The sequence below is a fragment of the Acartia tonsa genome, chromosome 1, assembly GCF_053477335.1.
Source record: "Acartia tonsa isolate MP-2025a chromosome 1, ASM5347733v1, whole genome shotgun sequence".
NCBI lineage: Eukaryota > Metazoa > Arthropoda > Copepoda > Calanoida > Acartiidae > Acartia > Acartia tonsa.
Window position 1 is genome coordinate 27075698 of NC_137260.1, and position 23127 is coordinate 27098824.

At 34.0% G+C, this 23127-nt stretch overlaps 1 protein-coding gene across 2 annotated transcripts in view; it reads right to left on the bottom strand.

Moving 5' to 3' along the window:
- Positions 1-331: 331 nt before the first annotated feature.
- The window catches only part of LOC145316427 (RNA helicase aquarius), a 61036-nt gene continuing 38240 nt past the window's right edge, over positions 332-23127 (bottom strand). Inside the window, exons 14-24 of one of the 2 annotated variants that reach the window (XM_080156910.1) lie at positions 20681-20793; positions 19981-20345; positions 19571-19809; positions 18764-18839; positions 16442-17057; positions 16056-16172; positions 3108-4416; positions 2261-2321; positions 1731-1757; positions 1521-1582; positions 332-802 (exon numbers count right to left, since the gene is read on the bottom strand). In XM_080156910.1, coding sequence (XP_080013036.1) covers positions 602-802; positions 1521-1582; positions 1731-1757; positions 2261-2321; positions 3108-4416; positions 16056-16172; positions 16442-17057; positions 18764-18839; positions 19571-19809; positions 19981-20345; positions 20681-20793 — 3186 coding nt within the window. In that variant the 3' untranslated portion in view covers positions 332-601. Of the gene's footprint in view, positions 803-1520; positions 1610-1730; positions 1758-2260; positions 2322-3107; positions 4417-16055; positions 16173-16441; positions 17058-18763; positions 18840-19570; positions 19810-19980; positions 20346-20680; positions 20794-23127 lie in introns of both variants that reach the window. The other variant, XM_080156901.1, reaches the window with a different exon arrangement.

Sequence of the window (23127 nt, forward strand, 5' to 3'; positions counted from 1 at the left end):
CACAGGGTTTTGTAAAATACTTTCGTTGCTGTAAGAAACATTTATCTTTATATAAAAGTGAAGGATGTCTATGTGTACCGAAGGATCTCGCTGACCGCTGAAACGACATGGTTCTCCCTTACAATGCAATGTAGCTTCTCAAAGGCTATATGAATATTTGTGGAGATGGTACCAAAACCCTTCCAGAAGAATTCACCCCTAGAAAATATTTACCCTCCCATCCGATTTTTTTTATTTTTCAATTTAAATTTAAAATGAAAATAGGAGAGGGAAGTCGACTTCCTCCCCCCTGACCTCAAGTACCCAATCTGCTAGTAAATAATAAAATAAGTTTGTTGTACATTATATATTTTCCATAATGGTACAGTATCATAAAAAAATGCAATTCTAAATTCTTACAATTATAAACAATAGAAAAATCTGGGACAGTGAAACAGACTCTGAAAAAAATTATTATTATATAATGTAAATCTTTTATTAAGGATAGAATTAAACTACTATCTTGCATATGGTTTTGTTAGGAGGATGTAAACCTTGAACCAAACGTCTTTTTACAAAATCCTTTTTCCTGTCCCCCCAAAACAGCATGCCATAAAATAAGTTAAGATTCATCCATTTTATCCTCTTCCTCCACCTCTCCTTCTTCCATCTTTTCCTTCTCTCCCTGCTCCTTTGTGTTGTCTTGTCCTTGTTGTTCCTCAGATTTAGCCCACAGTTTCTCAAGCGCCGCAGCAGCCTTGTTCTCAGAAGAAACTCTGTTTCTCTCGGTCTCAAGCTCGTTCTCAATCACGATCAGGCTCCCCTAAAAAAATATTTTTAAGATGTATTTTTTCTATCATTTCATTAGTAGTGGTTTGACATCTATAATACAAAGAAGCTTGATGTCTGTCCGTCCGTCCGTCTGAAGCTTAAGACCTCGGTAACCACTGAACCGATCGGATTCTACTCTTCAGGGTATATACCTATTGGTCCTGTGGTGGTTTTAAGCTATTTTCTTGGGGGTTGGGACACCCCCAACCACCCCAAATCTGAAAATTTCCCCCTCATTTTCTTTTTTTTTGATAATGCATATGATGAAGATGAAGATCCACCATATGTACTACATTTTTTTTAATTACCTCTTGGGGCAAAGCCCCTAGAGGCTAGGGGCGAAGCCGCTTGTTTTACATAAAGAAGAAGAAGGTAACGATCGTTCCCATGAGAATTCATTTGGTAGCTGGTACACCTTTCATGGAGGGTATAATTTTATTCATCTTTTCCATCATATAAATTAGATAGGTAATATAAAGAAGTAAGATTTTTTTGTCTGTAGCTTAATATCTTAATAATTGCTGAATAATGATTTTCCCAATAGGGAATCCTGGGATGGTTTTATACGGTTTCATTTTAATTATGTCTTTGCGTGAATTTAGCTTTCTGAGCTGCGAATACAAAGCATCTAGATGCTAGGGGTAAAACCGCTGATATAACTTAAAACACAAAAGTCAGTTCCCGGGATCCCAATAAGCATATAAGCATACCTTCTTAGCTTCATCTTCATCATCACTGTCCCCATCACCTGGATGTTGTCGAGTAGCTCCACCTTGCTTGCCCTGAGTCTTGATGGTACCTTAAAATTAGAAATTATGTTATCAGTTCTATGTCGAGTAGCTCCATCTTGCTTACCCGGAGTCTTGATGGTACCTTAAAATTAGAAATTATGTTATCAGTTCTATGTCGAGTAGCTCCACCTTGCTTACCCTGAGTCTTGATGGTACCTTAAAATTAAAATTATGTTATCAGTTCTATGTCGAATAGCTCCACCTTGCTTACCCTGAGTCTTGATGGTACCGTAAAAATAAAAATAAGTTTCATTAGACAAAGCATATTATTATTACACTTTTTGAGAGAAAGATGATTTTTTTATGCTAGATTAGGTTATATAATACAGAGGTCCAACGAAGGGTAAGGCACTATTTATATTTTTTTGTGGGGGGTGAGTGGGAGACCAAGAAAACGTAAATTTACGGATATTTTACAACTAGATCTTTTGCCTTACATCAGTATAACTGAAGGAGTAGAATAGTTATTTCTCGCATCGTATTATAAACAGCTTTCCGCGAATATAGAATGATCTTATCTTATGATTGTACATTTTCTAAAATACGATGCTAGACATTGTGTTTTTTCGTATGGATGAGAACCGGTTCCTATTTACCGGGGATCAAATGAATGCGAGAAACATTCTTTATGTCATATCATTTTAGGAATCTGTTCATACCTGGCTCTTTAGTTGCAGGTGCCATGCGGGCCTGGATCATCTTCAACTGTTTCACCTTGTCCTAAAATAAAATAAAAGTAAGAATTGTATCGTTTTTTCAATACTTGCAACAAAAATATTAACAGCAAGACTAATATGTTTTGCCAAAGTTTTTCATATAATGTTTGATAGTTTATACAGGGGGGGGGGGGGGGGTTAATGCAACCATCTCGTAATCAATGATTAAATGGCACTTAGAATTCAAATTTCGATCTGAAATTTTGCATGAGTAATCCTTGGTAGGTCTATTTTCCCTAAATCGAACAAAAAGTTGGAAAAGTAACGGCTGGCGGCTCAGCCGTTCAGCCGTTTTTTTTGCCTGTTTTCGTGGCAAATTCATGATTATTTACGTAGGAATCAACTTTTTAAAACATATTTTTGGTTTAATTCATGTTTAATGATAGCAATAACCATTTTTTAAATTTCTAGTACCAACAGCTACCGGCTAGAACCGTTTGATAAGGTTTTTGAGCAACAAAAAGTATTATGTGAATATAGGTTTCGTGACTAATTTGCTCCTAAAATAGCCCAAAAATGGCAAAACGGCTGAGCCGTTACTTTTCCAACATTTTGTTCGATTTAGGGAATATAGACCTACCAAGGATTATTCATGCAAAATTTCAGATCGAAATTTGAATTCTAAGTGCCATTTAATCATTGATTACGAGATGGTTACATTAAAACTCCCCCCTTATATTATAACCCAAGTAAAGCAGATTTCACTACAATGATATTTTTATTCATAAAGGTACCTAGTTTTTTTTCTAAAAAAATATTATCTTTTGATGTTTGAATATGAAATTTTTACCTGATAGAAGTCGACCACAAACTTGGACATCATGGGCATATCATACACAATTACAGGATTGGGAGCAGTTACATTGGCCACTCTCTTGCTAGGGAACAGCTCGTTGGGACAGAGGTGCAGCTGTAGAGGACGTTTCATCAGAATGTTAAAAGCTGGCTGTAGCTCAAAACAATTCTTGAACAGGTTAACACGCGCAAATACGTATAATCCAAGTCTGGCACGAGACATGGCGACTACCAAACGACGAACATCACGCAAGTGACCGACATTATGTGTTCTTACTAGCGACAGCAGGATGTAATCATTCTGCTGACCTTGATATTTGTCCACAGTGGCAATCTTGTGGGGCATTCCAATGAGGGGATTACCGGCGCAACGTGCCATACAAACATCACGAATAAGCGCCTTTTGACCATTGTATGTTGTCAGAATTGAGATTTTATTTGCCGCATAGCCAATAAGGCGCATGTACATGTACACAGCCACCACATATTCTGCCTCTGCAAGATTTTGATAGAAAAATGGACTGGGCTGTGATTCACCAACTCCGTTGAAATCCCCCACGTCAATGAGCTGATAATCATAGCTGAAGCCAGCGTTTGCCACCTTGTAATCCGGATGATTGAGGACGTGAGGTAGATTTCCCAGATTCCTATACCTCCAATTGTACAGGGAGCAGATACTTGGCCTGGCTCTACCCTGTGCATCTAGCTCAATAGTAGGCACTCCCAGGCGGACAAATCTTGTAAACAAGCTCTGCTCCATATTTGAAAACTTTTCAAATGCCATGTTTTTAACAACTGGCGGCAGCTGATGGTGGTCTCCAATCATAATCCAACGCTTCAGTCTATTGACACCATCCATTGGCGTTTGTAGCAGGAGCGGGATAAATGTTTCAATTTCCAGAATTTGTGCAGATTCTTCCATGAGAATGTTATCATATCTAAATCCCAAGTCAACCAATTCTTGGCGTTTCAGTGCAGCATGAGTACAGGTCATAGCAATAATCTTGGCTTCTTTTACACAGAGGTAGCGGGTTCTATCCAGACCGGAGCGGAGCAACTCAAATGCCCAAAATTCATCCAGCTGAGTGAAAATATCCGTAATGTATCTCCAGCACGACATTGCACATTCAAAATGTTCATCAAATGATTCTCCCTTGAAGAGCGGCTTCGGGGCGTTGGCAAAGAACACGTGGAACGGAAAGAGGTCATTTATGGACTCTTTGGGGAGTTTCTGGTTGGCAGGAGACCCAACCTTGGACAGGTATTCCTCCCAACGGGATAGCACTTGGTACAGGTAGAAAAACCTAAAATAAAAATTTAGGTCAATTACAAAAAATACATGAATTTAAATTCTTACAAAATTTTGTAATGTGTTTTTTCCAATAAAAATATTTTTAACAAGAGATTATTTTAAAATATTGGATTTCTATTATATTTCACAACATTTCAAACATCTCATCGAAGGACATTATAAAAATAAACCAGAGCTGGATCTTTAAATTGTTTAGTGGTGAGCCGAGCCAGATCTGTCTCAAGGTGAGCCAGAGGTGAGCTACAGCTGCTGCTAAAAAAAGTTGATCTTTAAAGATTGATATGAGTGAGCCACTTTCTAAATCGGCTCGCTTGTGGCTCAGCTCGGGCAGATCGGTGATTTAAAGATCCAGCTCAGGTAAAATTTTCGTAGTTACAATAATAAATCTATAAATTGGCAGATTTATCCTACTCATTTATTTTTTTAAAAATTAAACCGCTTCATCTAAGTTTAAAATGGGCGAAGAAAGCGCCTCAATTTAATAACACTGTGCAAAGATTAGAAACAACAATTTTAAATAAAAAAATTGTGGAAGTTGTTTAGATGGCTAGTGTATCAGACAATAAATATTTAGGAAAATGCAGATAAAACATGTAACCTTGGTTAATGAAAGAGTAATTGCACAAAAAGAAGTAATCTGCGCTAAAGCCAGACATGGTTAATACACAACAAGGATTATTGGATTCATTTTGGTGCACTATTCTTTGGGGGATTAATTATTTATTGGAATTCAGCATTCTGCATTCAGTGATAGATTATATTGGGTGATTTGGACACTTTGGTATACCGTTATATAAATCTCAAAAACATATTAAAACCAATTGGAGGTCTTCCATAGATCTTTCCCTTAAAACAGGCAAGGTAAGGATATATATTAATGTATCTACTTAGTTTTACTGTGTATATAAGGGAGAAAAATGAACAGAGGGGAGGGGGGAATTTAATACGATTAGAAAATATAAATCCCAGAGATCAATATTGAAATCAATTAACCAATTAGAAAAATGATAAATCAAAGTGATGCTACGCTCTTTACAAGGTATAAGTTTTAAAAGATGATAATGTAAACCATAAATAATGTTAAGGATGATCAAATAAAAATTAGAGGAATGGAAAGTAAATAATTTTATTTCTAAACTCGGATTTAAACATGGATAACACAATACTTTAAAACTTACAACCATCATCCAGGAGGGGACTAAAAATGCCAAAAACTTTCTCTGGAACATGATATGCGAAACTCCCCTACTTATAATAAAGATATCAATCTGTTCACTGTTAGGCAAGCTTGTATTTTAAGTAGTAGGTAAAATTTTTTTTGTTTATTCTTTCCTTGTAAAAACTACTTCAACTTTTAACTAAAGTTTATATTAATTTACTAATGGCAAATTTAACTTTAAATTAATTAGGTAAGAGAAAATTCATCCCTATCCTGGTTGGAGAGAACATACAGCAGAGCAACAATAATGTTTTTACAAACTTAGACAAAACAAACTTAACTTCTTTTTATTTTCTCATACTTTGTACTATTTTTATATTTATTCCAACATGAATATTTTGTGCACATGGAAACAAATCTTATTTTCATGATTTGTAAACCTAGTATTCTCTTTAGTGGTCATGAATTTCAAGTTTTACAAATGGCCTACAGCAGTGTGTAGCACTGGACTTTAAAGTTGGGAAGAAAAGGGCGTAGATTTATTTTAACCCCAAATAACCTTTCCTTCATTTGAATCCATTAACTAACATACAAAATATCTTGGTATAAATTGGGCTAAAAAAACAAACCTTATTAATAAGGCTATTTTTAATTTCAAAGAACATCTCAAAAAAGTGTACAAAGCTTAAAACAAAATGTGGTAACTCGTCTACATATTTGTATGCTAACAAATTATGATGAATAACTGCAGACAATCATATTTTAACATTTCCTTTGACTTTAATTTAAATTCAAGAAATTTTTATATTCTTTTCTTCCTAAAATGATTTATGGTTGTGTATATGTAAATTATGTAAAAATAAAATAAACTCTGTTAAATTTAAGGAGTTTTTAAAAATAAACTTAATTAGGTAATAAGAATTGGCTTCGCCGAGTTTCCAGTTAGTTTCCAGTTGCGGAGTTTGGAGGGTTGACAACTAATTTTGGTGGTTAGGCAGTTTTTAAAAGAATTCAAAGCTCATTAATTCAAAATTCCAAGGCCCATTTGGTTCTCCTCTTTTAATAATCAATACTACTTTCCCTTTTAAACATTTAAATTTATTAAGAAGTGTTAGTGGCAAATATACTAAATAAGCTCAAGAATTATTCATAGATCATTTATTCATCATAAAAGCTGAATGTATGGAAAACTTATTATCTAATATGAGAAAAGGTCTAATGTTATTGTAAACATAAAGATAATAGAAAAGTGAACCATCAGACCTTAATATGTACTGTTCAGCTGTACATTAGCATGGACCCAATTACGGGCAAAGCAAAAATATTTGCGATAAAAACTTAAATTATTTTAGGTGGTCATTTTTTTGCGCGTTTTTTTTTCGTAAAGTTATGTTTTCTAAGACTTTAAAATAAGGGTAGAACGTTAAAATTTGGCATGGTAGTTCCTCTGATATGGCACATTATGGAACTGTGAAAAAAAAACCGCCGCTTCCACCGATAAAACCAGTTGCAAACCGTATAGAAAATCTAGACCTTGCAGAGGATGACCAAAATCTTCATGGATAGGTAAAAAGAAAATTTCAATTTCTCAATTTTTTTTTCAGTTTCCATTTAAGAATGAGAAACATTTAATAGACCCTGAACCCTGCTATTGTACATATTCAACCAAAGGCTCAAAATAAAGCTTTATTGACTTTTAATATATCCAATATATGTATATTATATAAATATAGAAATATGTATATTAAGCCTATGCTAGCATATACAGCTTGTAAAGGGATAAGCATAAATATTTTTTTATATCACAGACAGATAAACAATAATAGATATTGAACATAAATATTGACATTCTCCATCAGACAAAGGGGAGGACATGCTGCTAACCCTCATAATGGGGATTGAAAACAGGACTAAAGAAATAAGTAAATAGACAAATACAAAAGAATTCATTTAGAGATCTTACACTTTTTGTACTTTTAAAAACATCCTAGAAAGGTAGCCATTTAAATATATCGTCCTGTACACAAGGATTTGGAAGATCAGCCAGAAAAAATATCTCCTAAAATAACTGCAATTTATCACTCTTTTCAAAGAATAGATATAAATATCTAATTACAACACAGCAACTCATTTTATCCGTCATTATAAAAGTTCTTTGAAAAATCAAGAATATTGACATTTGGGTAAACAATTTATACAAAATTTTCTACGTTCATTTTTTTGAACTTATTTTTTCATTGCCAATTTAAAGGAGGTTATGTGTGATTTTAAATTTCAAAAGTTTTGCCTCAATTATATTTAAATTATTGACTGTCATTAAAGGAATGTATTTAAATTTGCAATCTAGAAGTCTAATAAAAACTCAGCCTAAAAGTCCTTTAAATATAATTTTTTTTATAAATCCTATAGTTTACTTTCTTATTCTTTAGTGCGTGGTAAGGATGAAGGCAATATCGGAGATTGAATTATACAAGACCTCAACATCATATTTACTGCCATCAAATAGTTTCAGACAAATTTCAAAAGTCAATTTTATGTGAATCTTTACTAGACAACTTTGGAGTTGTGATTTTAGAAATTAAAAATTGGAATGCTAGAAAAGAAAAGATATTATAAAGTAAGATAAATCAAAAGCTTCAGAAGTCTTATACAAAAGTAACAGGATGTCCGTCGGAAATTGAGGATCTTCCTAAACTCTAAACCAATATGGTTCTCCATCACAGTGTAGCTTCTCATAGGTCCTTGGAAGGTTTATAACTATTTTTGGTGAGAGAACGACCACCCTTCTAAGAGAAATACCCCTAAAAATACATTACACCCCCCCCCCCTCCAACTTTTAATTAATTTAAATAACTTAAATTGAAAGTGGGGGTCGACTTCTTTCCTCCCCCTTCCTAGAGGCTTTTACTAGGAGCGTATCAGCTAGTATTGCATAAAGTAAAGTTGTCAAAAAATATTTTGTATTTAAATTTTTCTTGGATAAAATGGTATTTTCAGGGAATGAGACAAAAAAATGTTTTTTAAAAACATTTTTTGTTAGTTCTAGTAAAGTTTAAAAACCATTAAGGGTTGACTTATGATGTTCTTGTCATTATTTTACTAGACTAATTCATTTCGACCCTTTTTTCTGATATACAAAATATCTAACAAAAATGAAACCGTCCATATGCAATATCATGTAAATGTTTTATTTTATCTGCAATTGTCCTATCACGGTTTCCCTGCCACAAATAAAGACTGCAGACGTGAAATAAAACAACAATGAAAGACAAGAAATAAAATTGTAAATTGTATTATGAGAATAAGAACTCTAATTTGTCCTCGTCTTGATAGGCAGGGACAGAGATAAGACATCAGGAGATAAAAATATTTCGTATCTATTATTCAATATTAAAGATTTAAAAAAAAAGCATTATGCTATAATAGAATACAGGTTAATTTAAGCTATAAGCAGCACAGAGATGGGCTAACAATATTTCAAATTAAAAGGAAACCAATAGTTGTTCATCGCCTTGTATATTAGACAGCTTTCTGCGGAAATTTTTTTTTATGTGATACGATACGTGATTTTTTGGTATAGCTCAAAACCGGTTCTAATCTAATATCAATAGGTTTCAAAAAATACTGGAAATCAAATTTGATAAATAAAATAGAAAACTTGTGGAAGAAATTGTATTAAGATAAGTATCTAGATAATGTAGTGTTGTATTCTCGAAATTACCAGTCAAACTGACAGAAAATTTGCAGGAAAATATTGGCAAATCCTGGTCCCTGGTTGAAAATCTAGAATGTAAAGAAATGTGTAATGTTAGCATCCTAATAATATGTAAATTTTCCTTTATGAGAGCCAATTGTGTGCTTAATAGAGTCTGTTGTCAGGGAGTGTGTGTGTGTGTGCTCTTGTTGTTCATTCAACTTACCACAACGCACACACGCACACATTCTTCAACAAACAACAATAATTTTCAAGTGGTTATATTAGAGTGTAAAGCAAATTTAACTTCTACACTTATATCTATGTTCTAGTTTGTTCTATGACAGTATAACTATACAGATATAATATCAACTTATGAAAGGTGGGTGGGGTTGAAAAATAAACATATTCAGGACTATCAAAATGACTTGATTTGACCACCGCATTGGTTAATTACATTGATACTGCAATGTTAGGCAACTTGTGAATGACATAAAATTATTCTAAAAGACTTACTTCAAATGTTCGGTTCGACAACCCTTTATTAGGAGTTACATATACATTGAAAATATCAACTATTCCAAAGCTCAGATCCTTTTAAGTGTTTCTTAGAAGTATCAAGATTTTTTTTCAAAGCTAGATAAACGAATTTAGTTTGATTAAATGAAATGAAACAATGTTGTTGTTGTGTAATATTAGGATGCAGACCTGTTGCCAATTTTGTCCCACTCAGAATAGCAATAACATTTCATTTCAACGGAGTGCATACAAATCCGCAAAAAAGAATAATCTCAAAATCCACCAAATTAGATAATTGAATGGTGCCCAGTTACGTTGGCCTTTATTATCTTCAAACTATATGGTCTCTATATTGATAACTAGCGGCTACGGCCCTAGAGGCCTCTAGTGGCATTTAAATGTTTTTCGATTTTATTGTGATTGCTCTTGGGAGGGTGGTGGTACCCTGCCCCAAAATAGTTAAAAGCCTTCCCGGGACATATGAGAATCGGTTCAGCGGTTAGCGAGATCCTTCGGTACAGACACACAGATACACAGACACACAGATAAACAGACACACAGATACACAGACACACAGATAAACAGTCACACAGACAAACATCCTGTTACTTTAGTATAAGGATGATATAGACAGGTTTTGGTAAACAAAGACTGAGAGACAGTCCTAAAGAGGAAGGGTCTGACTAAGTATAACCGTTTAATTTTTATCTTTTTTCATTCAAACAAAATAAAGTACTCCATATCAATATTTTTTTTTCCAAAACATTTAATGAACCTCCACGAAAATGATTTTCTTTAGGGTAGTGCGGGGTTAATGCGGTCGGGGGGTACAATTCCGGTCAAACGACCAACTTTTTTAAAACCGTTTTTTAACGGTGTTCTAAACGTTTGCAAGAGATCTTCAGAAAAGCAAAGTTGTAGTTTATTGCCTATACTTTCATTTCTTAATTCAGCAAATTTTTGTCAGATCACTCCTTCTATGATTTTTTTGCCCTCAAAAAGTTGCAAAAAAGGGGGGGGGGGGAAATGTGGTGACTCGTGCCACGACATACCAGCAATTTTATTTTGGGTGCTACTCCCTTAGTTTTAGAGATAATTGGGTGAAATCTTTTGGGCTGGGTCACTAATTACCCCAACTAGAGGTATCTTTCAAAAAAAACGGCGGCGGGTCCGCCGCTCCCGCCGTTCGCCGCCATTTTCCGCCGCCGCCAAAAAAATTTTTTTTATTGCATTTCTCGCCGAATTAGGCAATTTGGAATCATTTGAGACCATGTTATTTTTTTCAAAAATTTTTCCCCTTATAACCAACCCTGCGGGGGGACTTAAATTCAGACTTAAATTCAGTGCCTCTCCTAAGCTTTTAAAGATATTGAGACAAAACCTTTTGAGGTAGATCAGTAAAAAATATTTGAATAAAAAATGGCGGAGATACCGCCGCTCCCGCCGTCCACCGCCGTTTTCCGCCGCCAAAATTTTTTTTATTGCATTTCTCGCCGAATTAGGCAATTTGGAATCATTTGAGACCATATTATTTTTTTCAAAAATTTTTCCCCTTACAAGCCGTCCTGTGGGCGGCGGAAAATGGCGGTGGATGGCGGGAGCGGCGGTATCGCCGCCATTTTTTATTCAAATATTTTTTTGCTGATCTACCTCAAAAGATTTTGTTTCAATATCTTTAAAAGCTTAGGAGAGGCACTGAATTTAAGATATACCTTAATAAACGAGAATTTGAAAAAAATGACTAAGTCCCCCTGCAGGGTTGGTTATAAGGGGAAAATTTTTTGAAGAAAATTATGAATAAATCAAGTTAGAACAACGCCTCCAATTGCAAACGATAAATGAATGCCATATCTTTCATTTTACAAAAACCCGGGGGTCGATAGGACTTACCATTTTTTCACAATTTTAGATTGAACATGGCCTATTTTGAAATTTTTTTTCTGCAAAGGGGGGGGGGGGGAAATGTGGTGACTCGTGCCACGACATACCAGCAATTTTATTTTGGGTGCTACTCCCTTAGTTTTAGAGATAATTGGGTGAAATCTTTTGGGCTGGGTCACTAATTACCCCAACTAGAGTTATCTTTCAAAAAAAAACGGCGGCGGGTCCGCCGTTCCCGCCGTTCGCCGCCATTTTCCGCCGCCGCCAAAAATTTTTTTTTTATTGCATTTCTCGCCGAATTAGGCAATTTGGAATCATTTGAGACCATGTTATTTTTTTCAAAAATTTTTCCCCTTATAACCAACCCTGCAGGGGGACTTAGTCATTTTTTTCAAATTCTCGTTTATCAAGGTATATCTTAAATTCAGTGCCTCTCCTAAGCTTTTAAAGATATTGAGACAAAACCTTTTGAGGTAGATCAGTAAAAAATATTTGAATAAAAAATGGCGGCGGTACCGCCGCTCCCGCCGTCCACCGCCATTTTCCGCCGCCGCCAAAATTTTTTTTATTGCATTTCTCGCCGAATTAGGCAATTTGGAATCATTTGAGACCATATTATTTTTTTCAAAAATTTTTCCCCTTACAAGCCGTCCTGTGGGCGGCGGAAAATGGCGGTGGAGGGCGGGAGCGGCGGTATCGCCGCCATTTTTTATTCAAATATTTTTTTGCTGATCTACCTCAAAAGATTTTGTTTCAATATCTTTAAAAGCTTAGGAGAGGCACTGAATTTAAGATATACCTTAATAAACGAGAATTTGAAAAAAATGACTAAGTCCCCCTGCAGGGTTGGTTATAAGGGGAAAAATTTTTGAAAAAAATAACATGGTCTCAAATGATTCCAAATTGCCTAATTCGGCGAGAAATGCAATAAAAAAAATTTTTTTGGCGGCGGCGGAAAATGGCGGCGAACGGCGGGAACGGCGGACCCGCCGCCGTTTTTTTTGAAAGATACCTCTAGTTGGGGTAATTAGTGACCCAGCCCAAAAGATTTCACCCAATTATCTCTAAAACTAAGGGAGTAGCACCCAAAATAAAATTGCTGGTATGTCGTGGCACGAGTCACCACATTTCCCCCCCCCCCTTTGCAGAAAAAAAATTTCAAAATAGGCCATGTTCAATCTAAAATTGTGAAAAAATGGTAAGTCCTATCGACCCCCGGGTTTTTGTAAAATGAAAGATATGGCATTCATTTATCGTTTGCAATTGGAGGCGTTGTTCTAACTTGATTTATTCATAATTTTTTCTTCGTCTAAAAAAAATGGTCTATTCCGGTCACTTTTTTTACTTTTTTTTATTACTGTATTTATAAATGTAGCATAAACAACCTAAATGCATGACCTAAGCTTTAATCATTGCCTTGCCTGTTGTTAGATGTACATCATTAGTCATTTTACTGCTTGTATTATGTCATGTTTTGTTGCCTAAGCTTTTCAATTTGTAAAGACATTTAAAATTTTTCAGACACATTTTTATAGTAATGGGAAGAGTATATCACCCAAAGGAACGCCTTAAATATTTGCCTGAAGATGTATCAGCTGCATTGGCTCATGAAAGAAGGGGTATGTCTTTTAGAAAGACCGCTAGAAGATTTAAAATTCCATATGAAACCCTTGCATCTTTTTCGTATAAGAGGGTGTTCACAATTTTTGCGCGGTTTGGATTTTTTATGCCAAATCGGCAAGGATTAAGCTAGAAAGGTGGTAAGGTGTCTATAGAAAGCTCTTTGCATGTCCTAACAAAAACTCCCCAGGATATGGGTTCTATCTCCAAGATTTATAGTACATATTTAAGATTTTGTATTTTCAAAATTCCTGTTGCATAAAATGTGTTGAAATATTAGAGTTAGACCCCATATCATTTCGAGTTAATTGTCAGGCATGTAATTTTGCATCTTTAGACACCTAAACCACCCTTGTAGGTCAATCCTAGCCAATTTGAGACAAGAAAAAATTGTATCAAAAACTGCTGTCAAAACTGGCAGGATTTTTAAAATTAAAAATTTTTGGGGAAAAAATCACTTTTTTCAAGAAATTCCTAGACCTGCAAATCAGAAATTGCCTCTAATTTATGTATAAAGCTTAAAAAAACCTAATCATATAATAAAAAGTATGATTTTTTTTTAAAAGTTTGCATGAAAAAAATTGATGTTTTTTTTGCGATTTTACCGACTTTTTTTAAAATGGGAAAAATGTTGTCAAAAAATTGTCTGATCTGCATGCGACTAGTACCGTTAGAAAGCTAATGACCTCAGCTTTCTACTCATAGTTTAAAATGTTTTAAAAAAATATTTTAAGGGGGTGTTCCACCCCCCCAAAGTCAACTGACCGAAATAGCCCCACCGGTGGGGTTATTCCGGTATAGGCCAACCGCCGCCCTTTAAACCGATTTTTGACCGACTTCTAGTTGCGAGATCTTAACGGGACCGAGAAAGGCCTCTTCGTTATTGCCATATCTTTCATATGCACTCTTAAAAACAGGAAAAAGTTTTTGGGAAGTATGTTTTTTTTAAGTTGAAGCAAAAAATTGACCGGAATAACCCCGCACTACCCTAGCTTTTTCTATAAATATTTGTATTCTTTCCTTCTTTTTACTATAATAGAACATTTTCTTTTTGATTTAATTCATAACACATAACACAACCTTCTTTTGTCAAGGTATTAAATAGGTTATTCTGCTTAACAGGGGTATATATATTTATATTTTATAATCATTATAATAAAGTAACAGGATGTCTTACTGTGTGTGTGTAACGAAGGTTCTCCCATACAGCGTTTAAGAGGTCCTGGGAAGGTTTATAACTATTTTGGGGAAGAGTACCATCACATCACCCTACTAAGAGAAATCGCAACCAGAGAAAAAATTACCCCTCCAAATTTTTTTCTTTTTCTTTTAAAATCTAAAATAAAAATTGGGTTATCAGATTCAACTTCCCCGTCCTCAAGCCCTCAAGGGGGGGGGGGGGGGCGTAGCTGCTAGTTATAAATATATGAAGCCTTAGTCGGTATAATACAAAAGAATAGCATCATAATCTTTCAAGAAAAACATGACAAAATTTTCTAATCTTTAAATGGGGTTGTGAAGATAATTCATCTGTCTAAAAAATCTCTTTTTATTGTTTATCATATGTTTAGAAATGCAGTATTATTCACCCCTGTTTCAATATTATTACAAAATCTACAAAAGAATAGAAAAAGTATAAGTTGTAGAAAGGTATCCCCCTAAAATAATATTAACCTATGTGTTTGTTTTCCTTTAGAATATTACAATAATAATATAAATGTTTAATTAGATATCAAACATAAACCCTTTGTTGGTTTAGTAAAATTATTTAGGGTTTATTCGATTAGGATAATTTTTCCTTGTAATTTAAAATGGCAACAAACAGTTTTAAATGAAAACGGCTCAGATACGATTTTTTACAGACAGACACACCGCAGAGATTATTAAAAATATTGATATTAGTTGAAGAATGCCAATATTTATCAAATGGGACATAAAAGACCTAAAAAGAAACAATAATCTATATCACGAAAAAGACAGTAAAACATGAAAAAATTTAAAAAAAAAATGTTTTTTCAAGAATGATCGAAATAAAATTCCATATATATTTTCAAAAACAAAACTTCATTTGAACCCTAATGAGTCAATAATAATATGTATTGTATACTGTTGTAATGATTTCATTAGAGTTTCAATTCAATTCACCAAATACAAAGCAAAGCTACTTTCAAATCAAAACAATATGAAATGTCAACAATATTACAGAATATTATTAGTTTGTGTTTGTGTGTGTGTGTGTAGAAATGAGTGTGTATGTTGGTTGGATGGTGCCAAAATTAAATATTGTCTGTTGAAATTCATTTGATATTTTGAAATTGAATTAATAAATGATTGATAGTGCGTAATATAACATCAAATATACTCAGCACATACTTCTTTTTGTACAATTTGGGTAACTACATGGTATTATATAATCGTCTAATAATAATACCTTTCACTGTTATGATTGATGCAGAACAATTGTACAAAATCAATAAATTCCTTACGAATACTTTTTAATTTATAACAAATTTTCAAAATTTTTATGAAAATCTTCAAAATATTAACTTTTTAGTAAGTTATTAGAATGTAAAGATGAATTTATAATAACAAAATTTGCAGCTACCCAATAGCAGATTCTTCTTATAAATATTTGAATATTAGGATTTAATAATGACAGGATGAGGGCTCAGCAAATAGACAGGGGAAGATTGCCATTGTTGTTCTGATCATTTTTGAAAATTTAGCAAAGGTAAAATAAAAATAAAGGCTTTCTTACCTGGCTGTTTCACAAGTGAATGCCACATCTCCTTTGACACCAAGACTTGTCTGTAATCTTGTAACTTCTTCCAATAGCTCCAAACGTTTGGCCAACACATAATTCACACGACCATATCTAGATTATAAAATAGTACGTTATTCTCAGTTTTTAAGAACAATATGGATTATTTCGTCCAAGTAATCTATGGATCATTCCCCCCAAAACAAGTTAATACCCCCCCCCCCTCTAAAATACCTTGTTGAAAAAAACAACCCTCCCTCATATTACGTTTCTTTGTTTATTATTGGGTAGAAGGTAGCCCCGCAAGGTTGGGGCAACGCAGGATTATGTTACCTCGCTGGGATTAAACACCCCTCCCCCTTATCTCAATACAAAATTCTTACCTAGAGAAATCCTTTTCAGTTTCCAGGGCTTCCTCACCATGACCCAGACGAAGCAGATGCCTTTCATCAACATCCAAATGAATAATCTTCTCAAAGAGCTGATTCAAGGCTTGATTAGAATGCGTTACAATCAGTGTACGCTGTTCAGGGAAATTATGATATAAATTTGATATAATCTGTACTGCCACGTCTGTTTTACCAGTACCCGGAGGACCAACGACCATAGTCAATCCTGGATTCACGCCGGCCCTAATCGCTTCAACCTGAGTTGGCGTGAAGCGCACGGCATTCTTTTTGGGGATATTCTTGGGGTAGGGGCCACGATTTTCTTGCGTTACCGGGGTCACAGTCAATATCTTGGCGGTCATAGGTTCGTCTGATTCTGGCGCGTCACGCTTGCCAGATGCGGCAGCTTTCTTCTTCTCCACAATATCATGAAATTCAACACTGAATGGGGGAACAATGTTGTCCTTGGGAACACTGGGGTCTACGCGGATTTCATACTGGGGGAAGGATTCCCGCAGGTGCTGGAAATCCAGAAAGGTGTCGTTGAAGTTGAGAGTTGGTATGTTGTTGGACATGTTGGAGTAGTGGGCGGCTGCAGGATCTCCATATCCTAAAATAAAACATTTTGATTTATGTCAAATCCAGTATGATAAAGGGAGGCATTTTTTTTCGCGGATTTTCCGTAAAGGTGTTTGGTTTAATTCTGCAAAACAGGAGTAAAACGCTAAAATCTGACATGACAGATGCTCTGATATGGTACAATATGGAACTATGAAGAAACGGCGGCAAAACCATATACCCAATAAAAGCAACTGCCCTGCTAAATTTTAGAGTTTAAAGTTGGAACACACCCGGCCCATACGGCAAATTCACGCGAAAAAAGTATCCCCTTTTTTAACACCGGACTAAAGTTTTGTAACTTGTTACCACCGGCTATGAACATGATTTTGGTTGATTAAAAAGTATTTTTTTTACAGTATATTGACACGTTCACTCATTCATTAGCTTAAAAACTTTAGGCACTAAAATAATTAGGTCTATAAAATTGTATATTTTTTCATATTCTCCACTGTTCATTGGACTACTGGGGGGAGGGTGGTATTAAGATGTAATTTATATGCATGTTATTTCTACCTTTTGATTATGCATATTTATAACCTCAACTACAATAAAAAATGTTATTTGTACTAAATCAGTGACACGTGCAGAGATTCTCAAATAAAGAAGATAAAGAGCAGAGAGGAAAATATGCATGTTGGACAAGGGAAGGTAAAATAACTTCAACGATATCTAGAGTCTAGCTACTATAAATTAATCAAAAAAGTATAATTACCATTCGCCTTTAGGACTTACATACAAAGATGATTACAGTATACTTGTCTTTTCTCCATATTACAATAAAAAGTAAATTTACATGTATGGTATGGTAACGCATAATCACTGCAGATGTGCCAAATAATCATTGCTACTACAACACTAAAGTACAAATATTAGACCCTTGTACAGTGGCTCAAATTAACAAAAAATTAAAAAGGGATTTGATTTTTTATAGGCCTGAACAGGAGTTATGGGAGGAGGTTACTTTTTTTATAGATCTAAATAAGTTACTTTTTTTTTGAAAAAAAACAGGACTTAAAGCTCCACTAAAAATTCTTCAAAATAAAATTAGCTAATTTTTGTAGCTAATTTTAAAGAATAATTACCTATTGAAAGTTGCCATTTAGAAAGTTCATTTATTATTTTTTTTCATTTTGATTTTCACATATTCCGAAAAGGGCTTAAAAACATTACTGGCAGCCTTGTGTCTTTGGTAAAGCAAAAAAATAAGTTCTTATTTTTGTCCAATATTTGACTCACTGTACATTATAATATTATCCTTATATAAAATTGAAGGTTAAACACAAAAAAACTATGAATATGTAGAAAAATGGAGGAAAAATAGCAATAGGAAAAAATATGTGAGAAATGAGGATCAGAATTTGCCTCAGAATGCACATAATCTCAGTCAATAGATCTATTTCTTGCTAGAGTACTTTTTTTATTTAAATATAAACTGAAATAATTTTTCTATTGCCCATTTAAGTTTTCGCGTAATAAGATCTTAAAAATAAACCAAGCAAGAAACAACCACATAACAGAAAAAACTCCTATCATATCATCTCATAGTTAAAATCATATTATAACTTTATTTGTTCGAAAATGATGTTACTGTCGCGTTTTTAATCATACTTTTCTTTTCGATGGCGCTTTTTCGGTGACGTATTCTGAGATATATCAATTATAATGGTCTGCATTAATATCAAGAAATGAACCTACCTAGAATGATATCATGTAGCCATTCAGGTACAACACAGCTGGTGTTCATCAACTCACGGATGGTCTCTAACACAGCCTTAATATAGTATAGTATATAAATATTCAGGTACAACACAGCTGGTGTTCATCAACTCACGGATGGTCTCTTACACAGCCTTAATATAGTATGGTATATAAATATTCAGGTACAACACAGCTGGTGTTCATCAACTCACGGATGGTCTCTAACACAGCCTTAATATAGTATAGTATATAAATATTCAGGTACAACACAGCTGGTGTTCATCAACTCACGGATGGTCTCTAACACAGCCTTAATATAGTATAGTATATAAATATTCAGGTACAACACAGCTGGTGTTCATCAACTCACGGATGGTCTCTAACACAGCCTTAATATAGTATAGTATATAAATATTCAGGTACAACACAGCTGGTGTTCATCAACTCACGGATGATCTCTAACACAGCCTTAATATAGTATAGTATATAAATATTCAGGTACAACACAGCTGGTGTTCATCAACTCTCGGATGGTCTCTAACACACACAGCCTTAATAATACAGTAGATAAATAAAAATAATCATTTGCATAAGAAACAGGACACACTGTCGTATTGCTCTATAAAAGTCATGATTAGTTGTAAAAGCCCATTAATAAAAATCTAGCAATAAGAGAGACGTTTAAAAATTTTCGATTGTGATTTTAAAAGAAAAATGGATTTTTTTTTTCAAAGCAAAAATATGATACCTATATAAATAGGTAATAAATATCGATTTAAAAATCATTTTAAAATCTAAGCTTACCTTAAAATTATTTTCTTTTGGTTTTCTACGCATGAGAATATTAAAGGAAGCATAAACGTCCTCCGCTCCTTTGCTTGTCAAATCCATGTCTTCCCTGTACTGATTACAGTCCAGCTTCACTCGGAAGGTTCTGTCGTTTGTCTTAAATTTAGGCTTCGGCTCCCCGCTGAACTCCTCGATGACACGGCCGTTTTCGTCCAACATACCTTCAACTTCACATCCACGGACATAGAACAGACCTTTAAAAATTTGGACTAAGGTTAGATTGAACATTAATCCCAAATAGGACAAACAAAAACAATTATGAGGGGGTAGGGGAGGTGCAGGAGTCGTGGGGGTAAGAGCCAGTCTTCTACCTCTTATAGATCATGAAAACTTTTCTAAAAATCAAATAACTAAAGAAGTTATACCTGTAGTTTCCAGATATTCAGCGGCTGGTACATCAAAATAGTTGACCTCTGTATGCGCAGGAGGCCGGACGGTCAAGAGGAAACAAACATCGTGCTTCCTCAGAGCCTCCCATTCCTCCCTAATCTCATGTCTTACACTTAGGTTGACCGTAATATCGGCTCGAACTCTGCTCGGCTGAGTCTCTCCAATGTTAGGCTTTGCCACCTCAACGATGGTAAACCCGTGGATGGGCTGAGCCATGCGGGCCCATCCGTTGAATATGATGGAGTCGTCCTCAGCTCTCCAGGGCTTCATTCGGCTCAGAATATCTTCAATGTCCTGTCTGATCTCGTAGGTGGATTCCAGCTGGAACAACTTGAAATTTCTGAAAAAAAGTTATTAATCAACATTGATGAGATACATAACAATTACTGTAAATTTATTGTAACTCATTACACAAAATATAAGCAGTTAAACAGTAGGCTGGGTTAAAGTTATTTTCTAATTCTAAATATTCCTCATGCTTATGGGAATCTTCACAATAACTGACAAGACAGAAGCTTAGAAAATCCAAATTTTGTTAGCACTAGAGAACAAACAGAAATAAACTTAAAATGAAGTAACTACGCTAATTAAAAAGGCTAAAATTCTGTGCATAACATATTATGGTAAATCTCTTTATAATGAAAAATAATAAAATCGCAATTAAAAGTTCTTTACCTTAGCAGATAATCATGAAGAGTAAGAAACTGTAGATTTAACTTGGGTAGCGCCAATGGATTTTCTCCTTGGTAATATTCACCGGGAACCAGACCCTCATCCCAGATAAACTCCTAGAGATATTAGATTTACACAAATAACCAATCATTACATCATTCAAACACATAATATAAAGTAATAAGTAACTTTAATCTAACTTAGGAGAGTAGTGGCACCCTAACCCAAAACCAATAAGAGTGTACATTGAAATGGAGAAAAATATCGGTTCAACGGTAAAAATACTTAAAGGCATCCAGTTTTTTTTTAAAATAAGTATTCAGTATGTGTAATGTACTATAACAAATCATAAGCTTCTTTTTATTTTTTTATTTTTAGATTTAGTCAACAAGTGTATGTGATGAAATAGCCAAAGCTCTTTAATATTAAAAATGACAGATTTTAAATTTCAACTAAAATATAATTTATCACAGAAGACGTTTCTATATATTCTGATATGATATAGAAATCCTATAAAACAAGATCCACGGAGTCTAGACTAAAATATGATGGATAAAGTTTTAAAGTTTATCAAAAATATCCCATTTAATTTTAAAGCAAGAAATGAATAATTTATATTTTTGATTTGTATGTCCAGAAATTAAGACAGTGCTATAGCAAAACAAAAATAAATTAACAGATGTAGGAAGGAATAATCTATTCAAAAATTATCCTTATTATAAAGTGACAGGATATTTGTCTGTCTTTTGTACTAAAGAATCTCGCTAACAGCTGAACCGATATGGTTCTCCTTTACAGGGTAGCTTCTCATAGGTCCTTGGAAGTTTTATAACTATTTTGGGAAGGGTATTACCATCCTCCGAAGAGATAACGCCCCCTAGAAAAAAAATCACCCCTCCCCCCAAGGGGCGCATCCGCAAGTAGAAAATAAAGAAATGAAAGGAGTAGGTTAAAAAAACTAAAAACTTTACTTCATAGGTATTTAAAAGTATAATATTTCTATGTCAATAATTCTGTCAATTTTAGTATATAAAATTCCAAATGTAATTGCCTTTAGCAATCTATGCCTTCAATTAAGAGGCCTAAGTTAACCCTGTGGGGCTGCATAAATTTAAAAGTTGTATGACCACAATCAAACAGAAATCTATTAATTTCTAGCTATCTCATCCAACTTTTTAACATTCAAATTTAAACTTTTTAATATATGTAGATTGTAGATAAAAGTTTTTTGGAGATAAGCTACTATATCAAAACTTCATAGATTTCCGTCCTAATACTAAATAGAAATATGATAAGCAAAGCTGTTATCTTTCTATGAAGATACATGGAACTAATGCACATCTACTCAATGACAATCTGACTAAATCAGAGATGGTAAAAAACCAGGTTTTTTTTAAAAAGAACAAACCAGTTTTTTGGGTTTTTTTTTGGTTTAAACCGGTGTTTTTGATAAAAACCAGGTTTTTTTAATAATATCCAAAATATAGGCCTGCCCCCCCTCTTTTTTTTACCCCCTCCCCCTTTTTCTCACCCCCCAAACGAGGGGTGCCCATATCTGCCCACAAGGACCCGAAAAAGGGCAGCTTAAAACCGCCCGCCCGATTTGACAACTCTGGCTGATACGGTAATTTAGGTTTTTGACAGTTATTTACTGTATTATTTACGTTATGAAAAGATATAACTGGAAAGATAGGCCTTAGTATAAATATTTAAAAAAAACCATCCCCACCTTGTTTTTTTTGTTTTTTTTTAAGCTTGGTTTTTTTGGTTTAAACCAAGTGTTTTTTTTTATGCCATCTCTGGACTAAATGTCTTTAACTTACATATAGATAGGTTTATTTAAGGTTCCCCTGACAAATGAACGCTTTCATTACAACTATTATTTTTCAGAATTTTTTATAATTTAACAATCTCTAGAAATTTCTAAGGTTACACTTTGAGGATGTTATCATCTTTGTTATGAGACTTATGTAGATTTGTAAATTAAAAAAACGTATAATACATTTAACCTTAATTTCATGTAATTGTATAATAACAAATAGTGCAAGTAAGGCAGACAAAATTAATGTAAAGAATATTCATGAGGAGTATTGAATATTCTAACATTAATGATTCATTATCCCAGATTTGTTTCCATTAAACATTATACTGACCTATATATTATTTATTATGGTATTAATTCACTTAATGACTCGTCTTGCATTATTCAACAAATATTCATACATTTCTTAGGACTTGCAAGATTTTTTCTTCATTTTTTTATCAAGCAAACATATTTCTACTTCACTCTAAGATATACATACATAGTCATATTAATACGTTTAAACAATGTTAAGGTTGTTTGAAATTAAGTTTTTTAAAAACTTCCCCTCGCCATTTTCAGAAAGGTTTGGAATCAACTGTTGATAAATTAATGTTAATTTTAAGGGGATAAAATTACTAAACAAATA